The sequence below is a fragment of the Myodes glareolus genome, chromosome 3 (genome assembly GCF_982192425.1).
Source record: "Myodes glareolus chromosome 3, mMyoGla1.1, whole genome shotgun sequence".
In the NCBI taxonomy this organism is placed as follows: domain Eukaryota; kingdom Metazoa; phylum Chordata; class Mammalia; order Rodentia; family Cricetidae; genus Myodes; species Myodes glareolus.
This window is the reverse complement of record NC_142028.1, coordinates 85,490,671-85,517,911: the sequence shown is the minus strand read 5'-3', so window position 1 is coordinate 85,517,911 and position 27,241 is coordinate 85,490,671. Positions and strand designations below refer to the sequence as shown.

General features: G+C 40.7%; 1 protein-coding gene across 3 annotated transcripts in view; it reads left to right on the top strand.

Annotated features, from left to right (window-relative positions):
* Positions 1-380: 380 nt before the first annotated feature.
* Positions 381-27,241, top strand: part of Usp24 (ubiquitin specific peptidase 24) — a 138,713-nt gene continuing 111,852 nt past the window's right edge. The window contains exons 1-2 of one of the 3 annotated variants that reach the window (XM_085686349.2): positions 381-772; positions 26,652-26,814. In XM_085686349.2, coding sequence (XP_085542475.1) covers positions 458-772; positions 26,652-26,814 — 478 coding nt within the window. In that variant the 5' untranslated portion in view covers positions 381-457. Of the gene's footprint in view, positions 773-26,648; positions 26,815-27,241 lie in introns of all 3 variants that reach the window. The other 2 variants (XM_085686351.2, XM_085686348.2) reach the window with 2 other exon arrangements.

Sequence of the window (27,241 nt, the reverse complement as noted above, 5' to 3'; positions counted from 1 at the left end):
TCCCTGGCCCTCGCGTCGGAGAAGCACACACACGCACACACATACTCACACCCACACACGCGCACACACACACACACACACACACACACACACACACACACACACACACACACCGCACCGCGCAGCCCGTGCTCGGGGACGGCCCGCCGAACGCCGCTAGTGCCGCTTCCGGGAGCGGAGGCGCGGCCCCGAGAGGAGGAGGAGCAGGCCAACATGGCGGCGCGCAGGGCTGGGCCGGCCGGCCGCGCCTGAGAGCCTCACCGCTCCGGCTCGGCTTGAGGCGCCCACGCACGCGCCCAACCCTGGCCCCGCGGCCGCGGAGCGCGCGGGGCAGGAGCGTAAGGGCCCCCGCCCGGGTGCGGGGCCGGCGCCGAGGCAGCGCGGCGCGGTCCGCCAGGCCCGGGAGCCGCAGCTTCGCCGCCCGCCCGCCGGCCGGCGCGGCTCTGAAGCCGGAGCCATGGAATCGGAGGAGGAGCAGCACATGACCACGCTGCTGTGCATGGGCTTCTCGGACCCGGCCACCATCCGCAAGGCCCTGCGCCTGGCCAAGAACGACATCAACGAGGCCGTGGCGCTGCTCACCAACGAGCGGCCAGGCCTGGACTACGGCGGCTACGAGCCCATGGATAGCGGGGGCCCCAGCCCGGGGCCGGGCGGCGGCCCACGGGGCGACGGCAGCGGGGACGGCGGCGGGCCTTCCCGCGGCGGGAGCAGCGGAGGTGGCGGCGGCTTCGACCCCCCGCCAGCCTACCACGAGGTGGTGGACGCGGAGGTGAGTGGCGCTGGTTGCCCTGACCTCGCGGGAGAGGCGGCTGCGCTCGAGTCCCGTGGGCAGGGAGCGCAGCCCGCCCGGCTCTCAGCGGGACTCTTGGGCGGGGACTGTAACGAAACTGGGGGGCGGGGGGATACAGAGATAACAGCCCGGACTCTGGTCTGAGATGGGGTCACTAGACCGGGGTCAGATGGGGAGAAGGGCTTTGGGGTTGAAGTCTGCCGGCATGGAGTTAGGTACACGGACCTGCGCTGTGGAGGGGTCTCTTGTGCTACCTGCTGAGTAGGGGTACGGCCCCTGGAGGCATGCGGAGGAGGGTCCACATTTCCATCTTCTCCTGGCTTGGGAGATGGGAAGGGCATGAATATCAGGTGTCAAAACTGGGGTCTTGGTGGACGGGTATTTGTAGCACTTGATTTCCTTGAAGGATTCGGGTAGGTACCAGGTTCAGAGTCAGAAATCGTGCGATAGGCCAGCCAGAATAGAGGCCTTTGCCGGATCACACAGGAGAGCTGTTTGGGGTCAGAAAAAGTGTTTGGGGGTTTTAAGCCAACCGTCAGAAAGAGGACAGTGCCCCCCCCCCCAAATGAGGAGGGCCTAGACAGGGCCATCGCTGGGGGGAATGAATGCAAGGCGAAGGAGCAGGTCTGTCTGTTACAAGGTCTGCTTTGGAGGGATGGGCTTCTCTAAGGTCAGGTGTGTGCTGACAGGTAGCGGAACTGGACGGAGAAAAAGAGTGAGTGAGAAGCTTGGGCAGAAGAGGAGCAGAGGAAGGCCCAGAAGGTCAGGAATGGGAGGTTGAAGCTGGGACCCAGCGTGGGTAAGGGGATTACGGACACAGCTGAGGCGAAGTTAAGTTGAGGAAAGGGCATAGCTCTAGGGATGTTGATGGGGGTGGGGGGGGCGTGGACCCGAGCGGAGAAGGGGAAGGACTGAAGAGCCTAGAGAAGGGAGAGACTCTGGTGCATTTCATCAGACACCTCAAAACTTAAAGTAGTGAAAACTAGGCCTTTTGGTGCTTTGGTTTACAATGTGATCAAGGAATACGGGAGAGGATGACAAGCTTGCCAAAACAAGGATAAGTCCCCCAGAAGCCGTAGTGTTTATGATTGATTTGCAGAAAAATGGCTGGCCTCTAACGCAGAGATCCGCCTGCCTCTGCCTCTCAGGTGCTGGGCTTAAAGGTGTGCACCGCCACGGCCTTGAATGAAAGTGACAGTTCTTCAGTCACTCTTACTGCCAGCCCCAGCACTCCTCCCCTTGCCCTTGCCAGAGTTGACCTATTTTGAAATCAAGAAGCAAGCTATCACCTTTTCTGAACATGTTTGTACGAGTCTGCAAATCTCAGTGTTTTCATCATGTGAGAAATTTTATTTTCTGTTCCTGCTTTTAATCTCCTACGATTGAAAATCAACACAAGTTAGAGCACTTGCAGCACATTAGATTAACCTACTTCCTGTACATTTAAGTTGGAAGAATCTCCAGTGGCTTCTTTGAAGTGAACAGCAGACGACAAAGTTTGCTTTCAGGTAAAATCCAGAGACTCTGGGACGCTGGAGCACTGACTTGGGAGAGCTCCTGAGGACTAGTTTTGATGAGGCTGCTCGACTCGTGTGGTATACTGGCAGGGTAAGGCCAACTTCTGATACCGTATCACCAGTGCGGTTAGAGTAAGCTCAGTTTTAAAGCCTTCACCCGTGCCACCTGTGCAGCTTGTGCGTCCTTGTCACATAAGTAGTGGGGAAATGTGGCTTCTGAAAGGTCTGTCAGGTTCTGGTCTAGGTACTCGGTACATTTTACTAATTCTCAGTAAAAATAGTTACTACATCACCATTTTAGGTATGGAATTAGTTAGTAGCAGAACCCACATTCCAGTCCAGGTCTCTGGCATCAAAAGCCAGGAGCTTTTCACTGCATCCATTTAATAGTTTCAGGATTGAGTTCATTTGGTCTGGTATAGATAACAAGGGACAGTAAAGAGTTTGGAGAGGCGAATTGTGAGGCCATTCTTTGATTCCAGGAGGGGTGAACACCAAATCCAAGGCGTCAGGACATCTGCGTTAGTGAGTAGGAAGAAAGCAGAATTATATACCTTTTTTTTTAAAGCAGAGACTTTAGAAATTAATAATTAGTACAATCCCCTTGCTTTACAGAAATGACCTTTCAGGTCCCAAAGGGGAAGTTGTCTTCATAGAGGCAGCTAATAGAACCAGAAGCTTCCCTTACACAGGAAAAAGAAACTGGGTACAGGAATGGATCAAAGGTAGAGAATTAGAGTAAAAAACAGTGATGGTGGCCAGCTATAAATAATTTACCCCTATTTCTAAAACCTGAGTCCCATATTTTAAAATAAATATATTTCTGCTTTTTGCATAAGAACTTTTATTTTTAAGGTCCTTTAAAAGATTTTTTTGAGGTAATGCAGACTAAAATTTAATTAGTTGAAAAGGAAGAAAATGAGGCCAGGGATGCAGCACAGTGGCGGGATGTCTTTAGTGTGCATGGAACCCTGGATTCCATCCTTAGCGCGTGGGGAAAAAGTAATGGAGAGGGGGGAAAGCTAAAAAAGAAAATGGTTGTATTTACTTGACATATATTTTAGGACAGCAATGATTCAATGATTCTGTCAGTCAGTAAGTATTTCATGCCTGCCCTGTCCCACTGGCAGGGGGTGGAGTGGCCAACAGAACATAGAGTTTACATTCTAATGATCTTACTTTCATTTCGGGCTCTCGGTTTACGGTTTACAAGAAGAGACTTTCCAAGGTCATGTAGCTAGAATCGGTTTGGTAATTTGGGGCCCTTCTGTAATTAGAATTTACTTCAAAAATTAAAATTTTGAAAAGTAAAAGTTGCATTTCAGTAAGAGCAAGAGAATTTATTGCATTTAGAGAGACCCAGGTAACGTGCAAAACACATGAACTTCATAGAAAGCCTTTGTAATGGCCTCCAATTAAGTAAAGGTACTGCTTTGGAAAGGAGGCTATTTATTCTTGCTAGTTTTGTTGGGTGTGAATGTAGATGCGGTTCTTGGTCTTTGGGTCTGGAAGGGTCTCTAAGAACCCTTCTAATTTTGAATTTGAATGGCCTTACTTCAGAACCATTCCATGGCAAATAAGGAGTCTGTTCTATTATTAAAGAGCGTGAGATCTCACAACTGCTCCAAATAACTTCTCCTGAGCTTTAAAACCCCCACTGTAGGAAGCCTTCACTATTTTCTGTGACCCTTTACTACTGCTGAGAGCCGGTCCCCAGTTCTGCTCTCCTTAGAGCTTTGGAGTTGCTCTTCATAATCTTGCCCAAAGATCTGTAAAGTCTGAGCGGGTATCCTGGGCATCTTAGACATTTTAATAATTGTGAAATATTTAATAATTATGAAATATACCTTTCCCTTTTAAATTTTGTCTTCAAAAATGCTAAAATAAAAGTTTTTAACAGGGACTTTCACATTAACTAATGAAGTAACTTCTTTGCTGTCCATTTCTATTTGATAGTACTCTGAATGTCATTTCATATTCTGATCAGATGAGTAATTGTAAACTTGTTTTGTTTTTATTGAATGTGCACATTCCTTTGGTAGTAATATGTCAGAAATATTTGCAAGAGTTCCTAAATTTGTTTGGTTTTGTTTCTTAGGTTAAGGGCCTCATAGTTGGGCCTGTCATATAGCACATGTAAAACACATGGGAATTAAAGTCACCGTAATGTGTAGTTCTTTTAATTTATCATATTTCCCTCTCCCCCGGTTATAAATGAGGCTCCTATTAAAATCATTTTATTTTTTCTTAAAATATAACAGTCCTAGTGTGTTTTAGTATAAATATCAAATGAGTATACATTTTGACTAATGTGATCTGAAAATATGATCTGTTGTTTGCTTTACTATGGTTTGATAAATTTTTTTACAAAAATCATTTAGGAAAAAATAATCCTCAGATCAGTTGAAAGTAAATGAAATAAAAATGTCTGAAAAATTAGTCAGCATAGCCTAGTTTTTAAAGTAAACATTTCTCTACGATCATTTATGTAGTTCCTTTGGGAATTAGGTGTATGAGTTCACATAGGGTTGGATTCTCATTTTTCAATTGCTCTGTCATTTGCTTCAAGATTTTTTTATTTAGTGGGATGTGTGTGTGTGTGTGTGTGTGAGATTGTTTTTGTCTATACCTTTTTGAAACAGTTGATTCTGCTGTTGAAGAGATTTGCCTGTCTCTGCCATTCATGCTGCTGTAGGAATTCAGAGATCTATAGGCGGACTTTTTTGTCCCATCCGCCAGTTCCCACATAATCACACAGAGACATAATAGTCATAATACTATAACTAATCATATTGTAACCAATTATAGCTGCTCGACCAATAGCTTAGGCTTGTTTCTAGCCAGCTATTTAGTTTAGGATTTGAAATCAGTTTCAATATTAGAAAAATAAATATTTACCGCTTTGATAATTTGAAGAGATTGCAGGGTTTTGTGGACTTTGTTTTTGTTTTCATTTTTGTAAAGACAGGGTCTCTCTGTGTAGCCCAGGCTAGCCTGGCGCTCACTGTGTAGACCAGGCTGACCTAAACTCCCGGAAATCCTCTTGCCTCTGCCTCCTAAGTGCTAGGGTTAAAGGCCTGTGCCACCAGGCCTGGCAAGGTTTCAACTTTTAATAGGAACATATATTAATGTACTCATATTTTTAGATTTACTTCCCAAATATTATATAAGATTTGATTCTGAAGGTAAAAATTCTGATTTTTCAGAAAGACCTATTTTAGAGAGAGAGGGAGGGAAGGAAAGAGAGAGAGAGAGAGAGAGAGAGAGAGAGAGAGAGAGAGAGAATATACATGTGCACGTAAGTGCAGGAGCCTGTGAAGCTGTTGGAGCCTCTGAAGGTGGAGTGACAGGTGATTGTAAGTTACCCAGGATGGATGCTGGAAACTGAATTCAATTTCTTTGCAAAAGCAGTACAAGCTTTTAACATCCCTTTCTAGCCCCGAAAAATTTAATTTGTAATAAGAAAGTACCAAAAAAGTTTAATAGGTGAATTCTTTAATCCCAGCACCCAGGAGGCAGAGGCAGGCAGATCTCTGAGTTCAGGGCTAGCCTGATCTATAAAGCAAGTTCCAAGACAGCCAGGGCCACAAGAGAAACTCTGTTTCAAAATTTAAAAGGGGGGAAAATAAAGTTTTAATAGAATTTTTAAAAGTCAGAATTAGGTTTTCTAATTCTGAGTAAGAATGAACCTTCAAAACATCCTCATAATTAATACATTGAAGCACCTAGACTTACTCATTTGTGTTTAAGCTTTGTTCTTTTAACTATTTGTTTTAATTTTTGATTTGGGAGAGGAACCTCGAGAGCCGGCTCGTTAAGGCTCTATAGGATGATTGGTAACACCTTTGTGTGCACCATAACCTAAGAGGATGTCTGCATTTGTAATGATGTCACAAGTTAGAATTATGTCTCAGTGTGCTTTGTTTAAAAAGGCTAGGAATGGGTAATATATTTTAACTGAGTTTTGGTTTGTTTGCTTTTATTTATTATTATTATTATTATTATTTTCAAGACAGGTTTCTCTATAGCTTTGGAGCCTGTCCTGGAACTAGCTTTTGTAGACCAGGCTGGCCTTGAACTCACAGAGATCTGCCTGCCTCTGCCTCCCGAGTGCTGGGATTAAAGGCGTGCACCACCCCCACCTGGCAGTTTGTTTGTTTTTAGAGGGAAGTTGGGGCTGGAGAGATGGCCCAGTGCCTTCTGAGTACAACTCCCAGCACTCTCACGGTGACTCAAAAACAGCAGCCATTAACTCTACTTCCAGGGGATCTAACATCCTCTTCCATCACATGTAGATGTGATGTACACACATACATGCCGACAAAAACGCATAGGAATTTTTATTGTGGAGTGTTGTCACAGTTTTTAGTCACAATTGCTTCATACAATTTTTTGCAAACTTTTTGTTACGCTCACAGTGGTGGTGGGTGACATTGTTTATAACATCTGTGGTGAGTTTTTAACATATGACCATTTTGTTTTTGTGTTTATGGTGTTTCCCAATAGTGAGAATCCTTGTCCCTACCATTGGTGGCTTACAATTTCCTCTCTGTCTTTGTGTGAGGGGGATTGACTTGCTTTTAGAGATTACTTTAATTGAATTTATGGATTATACAGCTATAGTCTTTGTTGTTTTTATTGTTCCGAAGAGGTAAACTCAAGTAAATCAAAATTTTAGTTAGGTAATCTTTTTAGAAATGAAAGTGTTTGTGGTTGTTGTGGCACATGCCTTTAATCCCAGTACTCTAGAGGCAGTGACAGGCAGATCTCTGAGTTTGAGGCTAGCCTGGTCTATAGAGTGAGTTCTGGGAGAGCTAGAGCTACACAGAGAACCCCAGTTTTGAAAAACCAGGAAAAAAAAAAAGGTAAAGAAAGTTCTCTGGCCATGGTGTAAAGGTTTGTGGACCATTTTTCCAGGCTAGTCTCAGACTTGACTGTTCTCTTACAGAGAAGCAGATCTTAGTTGCTTCCCACTTCTAAGGTAAACTCAGTTGTTCTGTTGACGTTTGCCGTCCCATAATATCAATCCACTTATTTGTGTTGTGAAATTCAGTTGACATTATTTAACATGCTTTCATATGAGTTTATATCAGAAATATGTTTTGAAACAACATGATCCTTATAGTCATTATCAGTAGGTCTTCAAAGTGACTTCAGAAATTAAAGCAAGATTATTGGTCAGACATTTCATGGCAGAAACTCACAGCTTTTGAGATGTGTGCTTTCAGATCCCAGCTTGCAGTGAGTTTTTGTTTTACACTGTATATTGTCAATTTCAGCTGGAAATTAAATTGCACTTTAAAATTTATACTTGGGAATCAACAGCAAGGCACTTAGAAACTGTTTAAAATTTGTTTTGGTATCTCAAAAATAGAAATGTATTCCCTCTGTCAATGATCTCAGTTATGATAGGAAACCCCCTCCTTTCTATTGAAGTCTTTTGTCAGAGCTGGAGTGATGGCTTTCATCTGCTTAGTCTTGAGAACTAGAATTTGGATCCCAGGACTCATATCGCGAAACCCACAAATACCTGTAAGAACCAAGGTCCTCAAGATAAAAAAACACTGATGACAACTTATGCTGGAGAGGATGTGGGGTAAAGGGAACACTCCTGCATTTCTGGTGGGAGTATAAGATGGTACAGCCCCTTTGGATATCAGTATGGCGATTTCTCAGAAAATTAGGAAACAACCTTCCTCAAGACTCAGCAATACCACTTTTGAGTATATATCCAAAGGATGTTCAATCGTGCCACAAGGACATGTACTCAACTATGTTCATAACAGAATGCTGTTATGTTAGTCATAGGCAGAACCTGGAAACAACCTAAATGCCCCTCAACCGAAGAATGGATAAGGAAAATGTGGTACATTTACACAGTGGAGTACTACACAGCAGAAAAAAATAATGACATCTTGAAATTTGCAGGCAAATGGATGGAGCTAGAAAACATTATATTGAGTAAGGTAACCCAAACCCAGAAAGACAATTATCATATATGCTCACTCATAGTTGGTTTTTAAACATAAAGCAAAGAAAACCAGCCTACAAATCACAATCCCAGAGAACCTAGACAACAGAGGACATACATGGATCTAATCTACATGGAAAGTAGAAAAAAACAAGATCTGCTGAGTTAATTGGGAGCATGGGGACCATGGGAGAGGGTTGAAGGGGAGGGGAGAGGAAGGGAGAGGAGCAGAGAAAAATGTAGAGCTCAATAAAAATCAATAAAAAATAAAGAAGGGAAATGCAATAAATGCTGAATCCTTTCAAACTTAACAACAAAAAAAGGCCCTCTTCTGGCTCCAAAGGTACCCATGTGTGTGTTTGTATGCATGCTCCTTTTCTGGCTCTGTTCTAGTTTCCATTCCTGGCTCTTTTCTTAATGTTTCTCTGTATCTCTGTTTATGGTACTAGAATGATCTTTCTAACGGGCAAGCAAGCTTTAATCGTGGGATAACCTTGGTCATAAGTATCTATAATTCTTCATTTCCTCTGGGTAAAATATAAATTCTTTTATTACAGGGTTTCCATATTTTAGTTGATCTTATCTCTCACCTTCCTGTTCCCTTATAGGTTACTGCCATCTGCTTTCGCACTCCTTGTTTTTCGCTTACCTGGCTAGCACTGATCTATTCCTCAAGGTTAGCTAATATACCATTTTTTGAAGTACACAAATTCTACATTCTCCCATTGCATGTTGTGCATCCATCAAGTAAAACCCTGATGATGATGATGAGATTTTAGTTTAAAGAGGTGTTTATATCTGTGTGTTGTGACTGTAGTGTTCCTGACTTGTGTTGATTGATAGAGAAATTATTTAGTGGATGAATGGATGGCTAGAAGGAGACTCCGAAACTAAAGGGCAAGTGATACTTGAAGGAATGTTAAACCAGGGTACATTCCTATTCAGGGTTTGTGCTTGCTAGCTATGTTACTGGGCAAGTGAGTTTACGTTTCTGAGCCTCATTTCTCTCCAAAATGAATATCTTAGAATGAGGAGATGGCTCAGCCTGTAAAGTGTGTGCCATGTGTGGTGGTTTGAGTAAGAAATGTCCCTATAGTTTCAGGCATTTGAACACGTGAGTTGTGGTGCTGTTTGAGGCTATTTAGAAGGTGCAGCTAGACAAAGTATGTTACTAGGGTATACTTGGAGTATAAAAAGCTCTGACTATTTCTAATTTGTTCTCTCTGCTTTGTGCTTATGGTTTTAAAAAAAAGTGAGCTTTAAGCCTCCTGCTGCAGCCCCCATTCCCGCTGCTTGCTGTTATGCCTCCTTGCCACAACAGGCTGTTATCTCTCTGGGACCATAAGCCTGAATAAACTCTGCTGTAAGTAGTGCTTTTTTCAAGAGTAACTATTGCACCAGGCAGTCATGAAGACCTGAGCTTGGATTGCTAGAACCCACATGCCTTAGTCTGGGTTACCGCTGCTGTGATGAAACACAGTGACCAAAAGCAACTCGGGGAGGGAAGGGTTTATTTCACTAACAGTTCATATAACAGGCCATCATCAAAGCAGTGAGGGCAGAAATTCAGACAGGGCAGGAACCAAGAGGCAGTAGCTGATGCAGAGGCCATGGCTGTTCACTGGCTTGCTGCCTGCCCATGGCTTGTTCATACTGCTTTCTTATAAAACTCAGGACATTTGCCCATCAGCCCAAGGATGGCACCACCTACAAAGGGCTGGGCCCTCCCACACCAATTTCTGATTCAGAAAATGCCTTATAGCAGGATCTTATGGAGGTATTTTTTCCATTGAGGTTTCTCCTTTCAGATAATTTTTAGCTTGTTTCAAGTTGACATAAGATGAACCAGAGCATCAAATAAAGTCAATATGGCAAGCAGAAACAGACAGATCCCTAGAGCCCACTGGCCGGCTAGTGTAGCTGAATAGCTCCAGGTTCAGTGAGAGACAGTGTTTCATAAAGTATAGTGGAGGGTGGAGAGTGACTTAAAAAGACACCTGGTGTCAACCTCTGGCCTATGCACAGGCGCGCGCGCGCACACACACACACACACACGCATACACATATATTGGACAGTTTATAGTTTATTTTCTTCTCATCACCTCCCTTGGAGAAAGGGCCTCATGTAGCTCAGGTACTTAGGCAGTCCTCAGACCTGCTATGTAACTCTTGATTTTCCTGATTTTTAACTCCCAAGTGCTGAGATTATATGTGTGTGCCACCATGCTTAGCTTTACTTTTTTTCATTTATTGGAATTTGAGAAGTTAGAAACTGCAAAATTAATCATGTTTGCATACAGATACATACATACTACTTAAAAAAGCTAATACTAAAATATTAATAATGTTATTTTGGAATGATGAGGCTGATTTTTCTGAATTAAAGTTTTCTGTAACTGTTTTTTTTTTAACTCTTTTTTTTTTTTGCGGGGGCGGGGCGCTATCCAACTCCCAAATAAACATACGTAGGTAAATTCTTACTTATGTATGCCCAGCCTTGGCTTGGCTTGTTTCTAGCCAGCTTTTCTAACTTAAATTATCCTGTTTCTCTTTAACTGCATTTTGCTTCTTTGCTTTTTACCTTTCCTTATTCTGTGTCTTTATTTCCTTCTTACTCTGTGGCTGGCTATGTGGCTGGGTGGTTGGCCCCTGGCATCCCTCTTCTTCTGTTCTCACTCCTCTCTTTTTTCCCCTTAGATTTCTCCTTCTGTTTATTTTCTCTGCCTGCCAGCCCTGCCTATTTTTCTCTCCTGCCTAGCTATTGGGTGTTTAGCTCTTTATTAGACCAATCAGGTGTTTTAGACAGGCAAAGTAACACAGCTTCACAGAGTTAAACAAATGCAACATAAAAAGAATGCAATGCATCTGCATCATTAAACAAATATTCCACAGCATTAATGAGTGTAACACTTCTTAAACTGATGTTCCATACCAGTTTTCTTTAATGAGTTTCTCATGGCCTATAAGTTTTATTAAATGTAAAATAAACATTAAAATACAGACTACCAAATTCTGTTGTCTGCCCTTTAAATACAAGTAATTAAAAAGTCTAAAGCATTTAACAGTTCTCAAAAATAGATTCTAAAATTACTCGAAAAATGATTTCTGAAGAAAATTAAGTATAAAAGCTGAACTTGTTTTTTTTTTTCCCTAACTGAAGTATAAAATAAAAGAAAGCTTACCATCACATAATTGAGCTAGAGAATGAGGATTATATGTTGAATTTATTAGACTGGCTTACACAGTATGGTCTGTGTAGACCCACAGTGGCTGTCACACACTAGAGAGGCTGAGAGGTTGTAAAGGCTAGAAGATCTATAGTCTCAGTCTGGCGCTGAAGGCTGGGGGAGTCCTGTAGTGCTCTTGGTCTTCGGTCTGTATTGGAAGCCCCAGGAAACTGGCTTTGATACCAGGGAGAAATGCTGCCACAGCAGTAGGACAGGTAACTCACCAGGAGTGAAAACAGGCATGCACAAATCAGTTTCCTTCTTGTGTGCTGTTGTGTCTGTCATCAAATGTTTAGGCTAGGCCTTCCGTCCAGATAGTTGATGAGATGGTACCTCACAGGCATGCTCAGCCCTTACCTTTTGGTTGATTCCAGATCTAGTCAAGTTGACAACCAAGGTTATCTGTCATTGGAATTATTTTATAAAAACTAGAATTCACATTGGTTATCTAGCTATTTGATCTGGTCTTATTCCTAACTATAAGAAAACTGTGATTCCACAGGTTGAGTCTGGGTGTGAGCAGCATTTTTAGTTTCTCTTCCTGCCCTGCCCACTTCTTTTCTGTCCCATTCCCACCGCCCCCATGCATCCTCCCCAGTATCTCACAGCATTTTGTTCTCCTAACTATGGCTGTGTGTATTGACTGATCTCTGGCTTGTCTAACTGACAGCTTTGGAAAGATGTGTGACTGTATTTTGAAGCAGCTATTAAGAGGCTTTGTTTTTAGGTAAAAGGGATAGAATACAGAGGAATTCGGATAGACTTGTTGACACAGTGGTGTTTCTTTGTTCCTGTGTCCCACAGCAGCATTAGAATTGTTGGGCCATTGATAGGGTCCTATCTACCTCCAGTTTTTAAGAATTCCACTCACCTGATTCTTTCTGTCTTTTATATGCAGAAATTGTACATTCTTAAAAGAACAGAATGGCAATTTCTTATTTTTATTAAATGGAAAGAGTTCACTGAAGAAAGACTCGGAAAAAATCTAAGCAGTTATTTAGATGAAACTTTATTAGTAACAACACACATAATACTGAACTATCAGAGTGGCAAAATAGTTAATGTCCATTTACTGGAAGTAGCATTCAGATTAGCTAGTTTTTGTCAAGAATTTACTGTGTATGCTAGGCACTGAGGTAGGTGTTGAGAATAAGTACAAGGATGAAGAAATCAGACATAGCCCCTTCTTAGTTCTTTTTTCATTGCTGTGACAGAGACCTGACAAAGATCTGATAGCTTAAAGAGGAAGGATTTATTTTGTCTTGGCTTAGAAAGGACACAGACTGTCTTGTAGGGAGGGCATGGCAGCAGGAGGGCTTACAGCTTCTTTTAATCTGAGCAAATCAGGAAGCAGAGAAAGGACAGAATTGCTTTTCTCCTGTTTACCTTCTTTTCAGCTCCAGACCCCAGCCAGGGGTGCTGTGACCCACATTCAGGCCAGGTCTTCTCATCTCAGTTTACTCTCCCTAGAAACAGACACAAAGCTGTGCTTCCTTGGTGCCCTAGAAATTTCTTAATCCAATTAAGCTGACATCAGAATCACCATACTTTCTTCCAGCCTTGAGCCTAGTAGATTTCTTATGTCTGAAGTGTAATAAACTATGTTTGATTTTTAGAAGCTGGAGACTTTAAAATTATGAGTTAAATATGAAGAAGTATAGAAGTATATATACATATTATAGTATATATAGTTAACTATGAAGAAGTGTAGTATAGAAATATAGATGTTTAGATTTAAGTAGTGCCTTGGGAATTTTTTTGTGATGTAATTTATCTGTAGTGGTATCAATTGCCAGGAAGCCAAATATCTTTTAAGGGAAATTTTTTTTGGTGCCACGGAATGTACAGAATTTGTGTTTACTTGTTGAATGTTTAATATTCATGAGTTGATAATATCTCAACCACTGTCTCTAAAGAATGATGCCATTTTTTTTGTCCTAAAAGCATAAATGTTAAAAAAAAGAAAGAAATTGCTTAATATTTTAAAGCAGGGCTCATTTAGCTCTGGCTGTCCTGGAACTCTGTAGATAGACCATGCTGATCTCAAACTAGAAGATCCACCTGCCACTGTCTCCCAGAGTGCCCAGAGTGCTGGGATTAAAGGTGTGTACCACCATTCCCTGCTTGCTTTTTTTTTTTTTTTTTTAAAGCTGGGTTCTCATATTGTGGCCAACTGCCCGCCTAACTTTCCAAGTGCTGGATTATAGTGTCAGCCACCATATCTGGACAGGAACTAATCTGTTTCTGTGTTAAAAGTCTCTTTATGATTGTTGTTAATACAAAAATCATTTAGAACTGGGTGGATGTTGCGAATATTTGAAAGACTTCCTAGAGATGGAAGTAGCAGCAGCCCTGTAAAATGAAAATCCTTCAACTGGCCTCTGCCTTATTATTCCTACTTTGATTTTTGTGGTGTGTTTTATGTTGGGGTACTAAAATTATTGACAATATTATTTTAATTTTGTGAGATTTTTCATGGTATCTTCCTTATTTTGAAATGTTCTGGTGATTATAGTAGCAACAGATTATGATACTTCAGTCTTAAACACACAGAAACAAGGGTATTTTGTTTTTGATGAATCCGGTGAGTAACACTCAGTTCCTATTGAAATGATGCAGGCCAAATATATGTAATTTGTACCATAAAAACAATAGTTTACAATATGTGCACAGAGAGGCCACCAGATTTGTAGGGAATAGCAAGCAAGTCCTATTTGTTTTTCATCACTCTGAACTTCATTTTGTTGAAGTCTTAAACAGGTCTGTAGTAAAGGAATTCAAAACATTCACTAAGGTCAAAGATCAGAAATGAGGCAACATTACCTCTCATTCATGCAGTGCATATGATTATAATCTGGAGAGGTGTCAAGGTTACAGAGCAGTGTCTCTTACAAAACGGAACACTTATCTACAGAACTCACTGTTGATCCTTCCCATTATTCCAGCAAACAAAGTTAAGCGCTATAACTTTAAGGATTAAAATAGAAGATTTATCTCAGGGTTAGAAGGAACCATGCAGATGTGTCCCTTGGTATGTCAAATCTTGTCACTTAGAAGACTGTGACTTTTGGCTCATTATCAAAATCAGGAAAAAAAATTCTTTCTCCTGTTTCCTCAGGTGGATTTTGTTTACTTTGTTTTATGTCGTCGTCGTCGTCGTCGTCTTCTTCTTCTTCTCCTTCTCCTTCTCCTTCTCCTCCTCCTCCTCCTCCTCCTCCTCCTCCTTCTCCTTCTCCTTCTCCTTCTCCTCCTCCTTCTCCTCCTTCTCCTCCTCCTCCTCCTCCTCCTCCTCCTCCTCCTCCTCCTCCTCCTCTTCTTCTTCTTCTTCTTCTTCTTCTTCTTCTTAAGGCAGAGTCTCAAATGTACAATAATCTTTCTGCCTCAACCTCCCAAGTACTGGGGTTACAAGCATATACCATCACACTCAAGTTGTTTGATTGAGAGAGAATCTCACTCTGTAGACCAGGCTAGCTAGAACTCACTATGTTGCCCAGGCTGTCCTTCAGTTGCAGTAGTTCTCCTGCTCTTGAATGGTCAGTTGTTGCACAACCATGGATTTCTTTGTAACATAAGGAAGTATTTGACTGTAGGTCATCTTATTAAGTGTGTCTTCCTCACGAAGTTTCTGTTCTTTAGACATCATGGTTCCCTTTGTTAAGTACTGTTTGGATTAGAAGGTCAGAGTTACTATGAAACCCCCACCCCTTGTTTTCTTCTTTAGGAATTTTCCATCTCTAGTTAATGAAGGGTGGTGGGTTTCAGGAGGAGGCCAAGCAGTTGCTGTCACTTCTCAAGGTGCTATGTCAGCCTATATCACTTTAGCACTCCTGGGCTCCTGCCTGAGTGTACCCAGTCAGCATGGGTACTGAGTACTTGAAAATAAGCTGTAAAATCTTCAACCAATATGTGGCCTGGCTTAAAAACTATTTCAGATGTGTCTCCTTCAGTTCTTTAAAACTGCTGTTTTGTTCTCTATGTATTAAACACAATGGTTATCAAAAAATACCATCGGGGAGATAGTGTACATTTGTAGATTTGAAATTAAGCATTTTGAAAGATAACTTGGAACAATGTTAGCATGTTGAAAACAACATTTGACATAGATTCTGTGTTTTAATAACTGCAGAAATGAAACTACAAATTAATGAACTCTTAGAGGATACTTTAAAAAGTCAACTTTAAAATTACGGATCGCATTATAACTCCTTGTCTCTGCAAAAGACTTTTCTTCCCTCTGTCCTCCCTTGCCTGCGCCTTTCTCCTACTCTTTTGTACTGGACTGTAAGAGTTAATCCATACACCTGCATGTGTCGTCAGTTTGGTCCTGTACTTATCCTTTTCTACAAGTAGACTTAACACATGTTGTGGCATTTATCTCATTATAGTGATGCTATGATGTTTCACTCATACTGAATTGTGAGTGCTTTGAGGGCTGGGTTGGTTTTTGGTATTTCTCCTAAAGTCTAAGGTGGCATTTCATATTGGAGGTACAAAGCTAAATGGCAGAATCTGCTCTGGGAAATATTGCCATCACCATTTTGAAATATTTGTTCCATTCATGTATGTCACTTAACTCCCTAAAGTTATGTTGCTTAAAGCTTCATTTTTATTTTTGTTTTTTGAGGCAGAATCTCAAGAATCTCACTAGGTAGCTCTAGCCATCATGGAATTCACTTTTTAATCCAGGCTAGTTGCCTAAGACTTTAAACAGTAGCTGAAGGCCATTTAAATTTTAGACTTTGATCAGATTCCTGTCAGGTTGTTTACTTTCTATTACAATTTGTGGGAATGAACTTTTTGAACTCTTGCCATGTTTTTATAATGAACCAGTTTTGGACTTAACACATTAAATTTGATCTTGGGTATTCTGTATCACTTCCTTTGCTTTATATTCTTTAGCTCATAGAACAGCATTGTACATGGGAAAGAACACAATAGATGCTTTAAAAACAATCTCCACTTTTAGAAGTACTCACAGTCTGTTTCTGTATAGCTTTATTGCATGGTTTAGTTGGGACTTCAGTATGGAAATTATTTGCAGAGATTATCATTTCTAGTGGGGAAAGAGAAAACATTCTACTATACTATCAAACTAGGAGAACAGAGGATGTAATTCACTTGGTAGAGTGCTTGCCTAGTATGAATTTGCTCTGGGTTTGTCTCCAGTACTACATAAACTTGGCATAGTGGTGCATATCGGTAGACATTGTTTTCGGCAATGTATAGAGTCTCCTTGGCTATCACAACTCAAAATTTGATATTCTTGGTACCACAGTGTTAATCATCCTTCAGTGTACAGGACAGTTTTCCCAACAAATAAATATCCAGCCAAGATAATAAAATATTATTTGAGCCAGGGTTAAAATTTCTCTGTCTAAAAATCATACAACTAATGGTGAGACTTTACCCCATATTTGTTTGCTTTTTTGATATTTTAAATAATTTCATAGATGTATATAATATATTTGGATTTTTTTTATACAGATGCACAAATCCATCACTCTTTCTTAACTTTGTCTTATTCCTGAATCCCTCCTTCCTGATGAGTCCCCTTCTTATTTCTGTGTCTTTGTTTGGTTTTTGTTGTTGTTTGTTTTTTGTGAGCCATTGTTAAATTAGGGTTCCACGCAGCATAGATGCACATTAATTGGAGCAAGGTCATGTTAACAGTGGCTGTACCTCTGGTGAAAAGAGTGACTCCTCTCCCTAGCAACCACCAACTGCTAGCAGGTCCTCAGGGAGAAGCATCATCATGAGCCCCTTTCCCCCTTCTGTGCAGGAATGTTGAGGGACCCCATCTTTTGTGGATTGTGAATGGAAACACAGCAGCCATGCTGCGCTGGAAGACAGCCGCTTACAGCGGTCCTCCCCATCCTCAGGGTCTGCATTCTTTCCGCCCTCTCTGCGCAGTGTTCCTTGAGCCTTGTAATGGTTGCAGTAGATGCCCTGTTTATGACTGAGCATCCTCACCAGTCACTTTTTCTCAGCACCTGAGCAGTTGTGAGTCTCTGCAATTACCACCACCACCTCTAAACAAAAGCCCCTCTGACAGGGCAGCACTGACTTGTGTTGCCGCACCAAAAATGATAGCGCTTTGTTTTCTTCCTTTTGTGTTTTACTTACCTTTGTCCTCAGGTTTCACTTTCTGGATCTTTTTCTTAAGCCTAATGAATTATTTAGCAGCTGTGAACATTAAGGCAAATTAGAATGCTCTGCTTGAGTGAACATTAAATCTCTATCTAAAAGGAGTAATATAAAGGACCCTTTAGTAGAGTTGTATTCCTATAAATGAAATATTTGTATAGCTACCCCCCCCCCCCCAGGGTTTCTCTGTGTAACAGCACTAGCTGTTCTGGAACTAGCTCTTGTAGACGAGGCTGGGCTCAAAGTCCCCGCCCCCCATTAGGCCACACCCCCTAATCCTTCCTAAATAATCTCCTAACTGGGAATCAAACATTCAAATATGAACCTGTAGAGACTGTCCTCATTCAAACCATCATAGAGGGATGGAGGGAGGAATGAAGCAGATTCCAGGCAGCACTATTAGTGCCTGTAGGGTTGGGGACATTTGAAGTGACTTTAGAACACCAGGACTAGGAATCCAGCTGAGAGAGGCACTTAACAGCAGCCTGCAGAAAGGCTGGGCTGCTGTACAATGTGCTCCTGTAGGCTCCTCAGCTTGCTGCCTGAAGTCTCTTCTGCATGTTTATCCTATTCCTCGTTTCTCAATGAGGAAAACTAAGGCACACAGGAGAGGTTCAGGACCTTACTTAGAGTCACGAAGTTAGCAAGTGGTGGGGACAGAATCCACATTTTAGGAATACCTAGAAAGTGAAGTTACACCAAAATTAAAAACAAGTGCCAGCTGCCTATGCTAGATAACCTCTTATCTAGAATATTATATTAGCCAGGCAGTGGTGGCACATGCCAGGAGGCAGAGGCAGGTGGATCTATGTGAGTTCAAGGCCAGCCTCATCTACAAGAACGAGTTCTGGAACAGGCCCTAACACTACAGAGAAACCCTGTCTCAGAAAAAAAAAAAATTAAGTTTTAGGTTTTGTGGTTTTTTTAACTGGTGCTTTGGAAGAAATGAGATTTTAATTGGTAATCCTCTCATGCCCAGATCTTGGTTGTAGCATCATTTTATAAATTCCAGTTTATTGTTTGTTTGTGGAGGTTTTTTTTGGTTTGATTTGGTTTTGACACAAGGTCTCACTCTGCACACCAGGCTGACCTGAAACTCACTGTATGTATGAGCCACCATGCCCATCTTGTTTGCACTTTAAACTGTTTTTTTTTAGTGTTTTTATTTTGCATGCATGAGTTTTTGACTGCATTTATGTCTGTGTACTACATGCTTGTTTGGTGCCTGTGGAGGCCAGGAGAGGGAATCATATCCCCGGAGCAAGAGTTGTAGAAGGTTGTGGGCTATGTAAATGCTCGGAATCAAATCTAGGTACTCAGCAGTGTTGTTAACCACTGAGCCATCTCTTGAGCACTTTGTTTGCTCCTTGTAAAGACATTTACCTGGGTTTTAGAGTGGTACTTTGGAAACTTCGCCTTCCCACCTGTCCAGGGAGGAACTGAAAAATTTTTATGTATGCCTTAGATCTGAGGGGACTGGAACTTAAGCTTTTTGTTTTTAATTGAAGTTTTCTTTATTACATCTATTCTCTCTGTCTCTCTCTCTCTCTCTCTCTCTGTCTCTCTCTCTCTTTTTCTCCACATGCTCTCACATGCTGCAACATGTGTGGAGGACAGAAGACAGCTTGGAAGAGTGAATTCTCTCCTTCCACTTTGTGGGACCTGGGAACCAAGCTCAGATTGTCAAGTTTGGCAGCGTCTTCACCCACTGAGCCATTTCACTGGCCATAACTTTTTTTGGGGGGGGGTGTTCAATTTTTCAAGATTTTTTGTTGTTGTTGTAGCCCTGGCTGTGCTGGAACTTGCTCTGTAGATCATGCTGGCATCGAACTTAGAGATCCACCTGCCTCTGCCTCCCAAGTGCTGGGATTAAAGACATGAACCACCACTCCTAGACATAACAATATTTTGTATACTCTAAACACATGAATGACTTATTAGGCAAATAACTAATAACTGTAAGAAGTGAGAGTCTGGGTGAATAGCTTGTCTGATTTGATCCCTGTTTGTTTGCTCAGAATTAGGGTGTGTCTGTAGCTCCCTGAATATGCTGCTTTTCCTTGCTGCTCGCTCATTTTGCTCGCATCTCAGTTGGTCTCAGTCTCCTTTGTCATATCGTTCCTCTTCCTGCCAACTTCAAACTGAAGGCCCATCAGTCCCAGGCACTAACACAACTATTGTGAGCTGCTTTATTCCCGAGCCTTTAAAGGTTAAATTACGTATGTGCCTTTGGCCGGGTAGTGGGACGCACACCTTTAATTCCAGCACTCAGGAGTCAGAGGCAGGTGGATCTCTGAGTTTGAGGCCAGCCTAGTCTACAAGAGCTAGTTCCTCGGCAGCTAGGACTGTTTGTTACACAGAGAAACCTTGTCTCAAAAAACCAAGAAAAAGAAAGAAATTGTATTTATGTACCTTCGAATTAGATAACTTCTGAGTAAGTGGGTAACCATCAGAGGCTAATGCAGGGACCAGAAAAAATGTCAGTGTTTGTAGGAAACTTACTGAATATAACACTGAGGAAAAAGGCATTCTGGGAAACTAGTTTTAACCCAACCTGAGACAGTGTGCTGGCTTGGGGGCTGCCTACCCTGATTTGTCCATCCCCTTCATTTTTCCCTGAAGTGATATTTCAGGAAATATTTCTGTAACCGGAAATAGCAGATATTAGATCTGTAAGCAATTGAATTTTTTTTGGAAAATATTTTATAAGTAAAGTGGACAACCTCAAGATTTTATGGAAGTTTTTGTAAATCAGTGACTTGAAATCAAAGGTTAATGGTTTTCATGTTTTAAGCCATTGACATGTAGTAGTCTTTAAGTTATAGATAAATTATTTAAAGTAATAGAAAACTTTTGCCACTTTTCTATATGTGGTTAGAAATTTGGAAGTTTTTTTTTCTACATTGCTTGTTAATAGGATAGCTTAATAAATGAATTTAAGGGGCTAAAGAGATGGCTCGGAGGTTAAAAGCTCAGGCTGCTCTTCCAGAGGTTCTGAGTTCAATTCTCAGCAGCCACATGGTGACTCACAACCATCTATAATGAGACCTGCTGCCCTCTTCTGACTTGTTCATGCCAGTGTAACATTGGATGCAAAATAAATACATCTTTTTTAAAAAACGAACTTAATATTAAAATAAACTTTGAGCAACATTTTCAGTCTTTTCTCCATTCATACAAGTAATCTTCATATGTGTTTCAGTAAATGGTCAGGTGGAAGCTTATCTCTTTACTAGCAGGCGTCAGGATCTCCCCAAGTAGATTTTGTTCACATCTTCATCAAAGGGGTGTTGACTCGTAATAACACACTCTTGGGAAGTTCTGGAGCCGTCTGTCGTTTCATTTTTAACTCCACAAAGATGGCTTCTTAAATAAATACTAAAGTTATGATATTGTTTTAGAAGCTTATTTGTATATGTCAAGTAATTGTTTTTTACTCAGTCCCCAGTTAAGATGTTGCCTCAAATTAAGTTGATTAATTTGCCTTTTTCAAACAGGCAAGTATGTTTGAAAAATAATGAGTTGCAATTAATATGACCATTGCTAATTGCAATTTATAATATAGAAGTTAGGCAGACCCAGATGTCTTTCAGAAGCCATATACTAAATATAAATGTCTTTGCTGAGCCCAGCAGACCCTGAGTTCTTAGGCTTGCTTACCCCACCTTTAGTCCGTTTCCTCAACTTGTATGTTTCCTGCTCTGTAAGCGAAGGAATTGCCTTTGTGTCTGCTCCCTCCTATTAAGCACCTTGTCTGAAACATAACAAGCTTTCAGTAAAGTATTTCTAATCAACTTAGAATGAGTGGTAATTCATTGTTACTTTTATCATTTAATTTGATGTCTAATAAGAAAATAATGTATTACAATCCTGAGTTTTTTCTTAAATGCCTCCCATATTTTTGTCCTACTGTGTTACGGTAGGACAATTCTAAGCTCCTTTGTGTGTTTTCTTTTGCTCAATATCTCGTTTTTGCCAAAACAGGCCCAATGATGACTCAGAATATTAAACCAACCTAGATGCGGGTCCCTGCCATGGTTTCCTCCCTCAGAAACTCCTGTCTCCATGTTGGTGGCAGCTACCTCAAAGCATGGAGCTGCACTCATGTATTGCATTAGCTTTTCTCTCCTTTTTAAGAGTATCTTTTATTCTTTGACAATTCATACACATATATTGTATATCTTGATCATATGCACATATCCTAACTCTCCTTAGTCCCTTCTTTTTTATAACCAAAAATGTTAACTGCTTGGCAGACTGCATGCTATTTTCACTAGCTGGACCCTAATCACTGTTTTTAAAATACTGTTTTAAAACTGTCTTATGGTCATAGGCATTATAGTTTATTACAGTTCATAAAGTTCAACTCTGTTTTGAAATTCTTCGTTGAGTGACTATAATCACTACTCTTAATTTATTAGTTATGCTAATGATTTTATTGAGACATAATTCACATGCCATAAATTTTGCCCTCTAAAGTATCTGTGCACACAGCTGTGTATACCATCACAACCACTTCAGAATATTTTCATCACCCAAAAGAGAAACATCAATAATATCCTTTATCAGTTACCACCCTCCTTCCTCTTCTTCTGCTACCACCCATGAACTTGTCCTGTATGGCAATGGATTTGCCTCTTGTGGACATTTCATAGAAGCAGAGTGGTCCAGTATGTGTACTTACATGTCAGACTTCTCTCACTTAGCATAATGTTTTAAAATTTCATTCCTATTGTAACAATAGCCATGTCTTTATTTTTAGGGGGAATACTCCTCTGGTGGATATAACTTTGTAATATTATCTTAAATTATGAGTTTTGATGCACATTTGGACAATTCCCACTTTTAATAATCCTCCTGTGAACATTTGTGTTGTTTTTGTATGAATGTTCCCATTTCTCTTAGATACATAACAAGGGGAGGAGTTATTGGGCCTTTTGGTAATAACAGTTGATCTTTGAGAAAGTTCCAAATTGTCTTGCAAAAGTGACCACTATTTTATAATATTTTCAGCAGTATATGATGGTTCCAGTTTTCTACATCCTCACTAATACTGACTATTACCTATTTTTGGCTACTCTAAGGCTTGTGGTACAATAATATCTTCTAATTTTGATTTGCATTTTTCTAATGACTAATGATGGTGAATATATTTTTATGTACCATTCATCAATATTCTTTGGAGAAATGTCCACTTGAATCCTTTGCCTTTTTAAAAATTGCATAATGAGTTGTAAGTTCTTTTGTATTCTAGAATTAAGTACCTTTTCATATTTTCAAATACTTCTCCCATTCTGTAGAATTCTTTTTTTTACTACGCCTGCCAAAACAGGGTATCTCTATGTAGTCTGGGCAGTCCTGGAACTCCCTTCTGTAGACCAAGTTGTCCTTGAACTCAGAAATCTACCTATCTCTGCCTCCTAAATGCTGGGATCAAAGGTGTGCGCCACCACGCAGAGCTCTTTTCACTTTGATAACAGTGACCTTATCCATGGAATCAACCATCCACAGACCAAAAGTATTTAAAATGAATTTTGTCTGTACTGAACCTGTACAGGCTTATTTTCTTGTCATTAGTCTCTAAACAATGCAAAATAACAAATGTTCATATAGTATGAACATTGTATCAGGTATTGTAAATAACCTAGAGATGATTTCAGGCTTATGGGAAGGTATGTGTGGATTATATGCAAGTAGAACACCATTTTCTATAAAAGTCTTGAGCATCCATGGGGGTGGGGTTTCTTGGTGTTAATTCCTGGTGCTACTGAGGACCAGCTGTGTAGTCCCATTAGAGTGAGGCCTTGACTGTGCACTGGAGGAGAATACCATTCATCCTACAATGCTGAAGACATTGGAGAGGGTCTTTTTAAGTTTTCCCCAATGCAGCTCAGGTACATTATGTGATTTCATCTATGATTTCATATAGTTAGGTTCCTTTAAGAAAATTTTTTTTTACAATACTTATGGATTGTGTATTATACAACATAAATAGTATTCCCCCTTATCTCTCTCTCTGTCTCTGTCTCTCTCCTTGCTCTTGCTCTGGCTCCCTCTCTCTAAGACAAAGTCTCTCTATCTCTCCCTGGCCATCCTGGAGCTCACTATGTAGACCAGGATGACTGTGAACTCTCAGAGATTCACCACCTTCTCTCCATAGTGCTGGGATTATAGCTGTGCACCATTATGCCTAGCTTTTTTAAATTATGATTCTCATCTGTTTAACTCACTGCCCTTATTTTTCACTGCCCAATTTACATTTTTTTACACTTAATTGCCTTTCTGCTTTTCCACTTACTGCCATAGTAGTTCAGTTCTAAACCTGGAAAACACTATTAGATTCCTTTAGATATTAGTGGTACGGAATTGAAAATAATTTTCTTGTGCTTTATCATTTCTGTCTTATAATAGTGGGATTTTTCCTTTATTGAGGTTATAGTGTTTTTAATGGAATGGTTTTATTATTTGTAATTAGTGAATTATGGAGTGATTGAAACTAGGTTTTAAAAAACTAGTAGGTTTTAGACAGTTTGGGTTCTGATTGCTTTCTTACAGGTTAGCCTGGTGAAAATTAAAGGCATGTTAAGGGTTGTGTCTTTGTTTACATGGGCTAATTTCCTTTTAACAATATTTATTGTGGCCGGCTTTGACTTAGGCGCTAGTCTCTGGAGATGAAACATGATTAAAAGTAAGTAATAAGTAAGGTCTGTGCCGTCGTGGGGCTTGGTCTTGGTGGGAGCAAACAATTCATAAATCAGCCTGGCATGGTGGTGATACCTTCAATCCCAGCATTTGGGAGGCAGAGACAAGTGGATGGATGTCTGTGAGTTCAAGGACAGCCAGAACTGTCTAGTGAGACTCTGTCTCAAAACAAATCAAACCAACAAAAGACCATAAATAAATGTCAAATTACACTGTGAGTAGTGCTCTAAGGAAAGGCTTTCAGAATGGCAAGAGGAAATTTTTGGGTGAATTTTAGCCTCATTTAGAACTTTCAGAGAGTCTTCTGTAAAAGAATTAAGTAGTTTGGGAGTCAAGTAGGCTTAAGAGGGCAAAGATAAATTAGGAGATAGTAGCATAAAACAGAGTTATGCACATGGGTTCTGCAGGAAATAGCCTTAGACTTCTCCCTATGGAACAGTTTATGTCTGTCCTGTGACGTCTGGGACTTCAGCTGAAAGACTTAAGACTGATGGTGCCCAGAAGTTGGAATCTGGAAGCTCCTTCCCTGGCTTTCGAGGCCTGGCTCTCTGGTGGGCCCAAGTGAAGCTGTAGGGCAGGGCACATGTAGGTGACCTCTTCATTTATCCTGGAATTTGTCAGTACATAGCATCTTGGGAACAAAAGAGTCCAGGGGATTATTCCCTTTTCCTGACTTAGGCTTGAACATGAAGCCAGAAATACAAAGCCTCACCCAACTTCAAGGCAGGCCAACTGTCAACTTTTGATCAAGAGAATAGCACATTGGTGATATCAGAAGTGTATTATGCCTCTCAAGAAGCTGGTAGGTCCTAGAGAAACTAGAGTACAGAAAGTTGGAGAGGGAGAGAGGAGATCGGTCATTCACAAGGCCTTGTAGAACATTTCAGAACTGATTGTAAGGATGTTAAGTATTTTGGGGTTAACATTAGATTTTTGCTTTTTTAAGATCAGTGTGGCGAGCTAAATGGGGTCTTCTCTTTCTCACCCCTCCCCACACCATTTAGGAAGCATGTTAAATCATTCAGGAGTAAAGTGGGCTAGGAGGTGGCTATGGAAACAGAGGTGCTGGATCTGAAAGGAATGAAGGAATTTAGGCATAATTAATAGCTCTCGAGGATGGAGATTAGAAAACAAAGTGTTAAGTATGGTTTCCTGGATTCTGATTTGCTGCCAGACAGATGTGCCATTTACCAGAATGGAAAACCAGAGAAGTGGACTGGAATTAAGGAGAAACACATGAATTTGGATTAGGACACATATTGGATTGTAATAGATGCCTGCAGGTCAGAAGAGTGATCGATCTGTGCTGGGATAGAAATTTATGAAGCATCTGAGGATGGTGAGAAAGCTTAGCTGTTAGAGAGTACTTACTGCCCTTGCGAAAGACCAGGCTTCAGTTCCTGCCTCCTGCATTGGGAGGACCATGAGCTACAACTTGTAACTTCAGGGGAATCCAGTGTCCTCTTCTATCTTCCTTGGGTACCCACATGGACATGCATATAATCCACATACACACACACACACACACACACAAAACTGTATAAACCAAAAGAAGTTTATGAGTTATCTGTGGGTCATAATTGAGATTTGGAGAGCAGATAAATCACCCAGATTGGCATAAAAGAGGGCCCCACACTGAGACTTGAGGGATTCACATAGTTGGTGGCTAAGAAGGGAAGGATGTACAGAAGAAGGGGCCCAATAGGAGGAACCAGACCTACAGATGGGCATGGGTAAAGGAAGAAAATCTAAGTTTTTGTTTTTTGTTTTTTTAAAAAAAGAGGAGGTTTAGGCAGATCAACTATTCCTAAGAAGTTTGAGTAAAGATTGAAACATGGTCATTGGTTTAACGGTGTGTAAATGTAAAGTTTAGTCATGACCGTAAGAGCAGTCATTTTGGGGAGTAAGGACTCTGAGATCCCAATTGTGGCATTAGTAGTAATTTTTGTCAGACAGGGAGATTAAAATAGATTAGATGCCTCCCTCCAACTTATCCTCGATGTTAGAAAAGTTAAGCAGTGTGGCTGACAATGGTGGTAGTTTTAATATTTTATAATGAGAAAATGGAAATTTATTTTTGAAGAGAATGATAATCTTTGAGAGGGAGAGGCGATATCAGAATGATAAGTTGAGAATTTCTGCTGCTTGGTGAAATTGTCGTTTTTAGAAAGAGGAGTCCACACTATTGGTATGCATAATTACCATGGACCAAGTGTCTGTTCCATGTTAAATTCTGAGTATTTGGAGAGGCCACTAACTGGAATATTTGTTTTATACTCATTCCTTTTTCTCAGAAGAATGATGAAAATGGAAATTGCTCAGGGGAAGGAATTGAATTCCCTACAACAAATTTGTATGAATTGGAAAGCCGCGTTTTGACTGATCATTGGTCTATCCCATACAAGCGAGAAGAATCACTAGGCAAATGTCTGTTGGCATCTACGTACTTAGCAAGACTTGGTAAGATTTCACTTTCATACCTCAGATGTTGTTATGGGACAAATTTCATCTTTGTGTTTGCTGTTGTCTGTGTGATTTTGATCAGATCATTTATTTTCTCGGTCTCTGTCATTCCCTGTGGGGTAAGAGCTTTAACTAAATCAGCTGTTTGTTTTGAATTCTAGTAGAGTATAAGATTATATGTAATACAATTGAAGAGCTTTGTGAGGCTAAAATTAACTTCTCCCTAGAAACTTGGAGCACTTTCAATTGGGCTCAATTCAGGGTTGTTTTTTTTTTAATTTAATTTTTTTTAAATTAAAAAAAAAACAGGAAGAATTCTGATAGTGTACTTCATTAGCATATGTGAGGCCAGGTCCCTGAGAAAGGGAAGAAAGGGGCAAAGGAGACAGAAAGAATGCATAGTTTACTAAGCATGATTAAATGT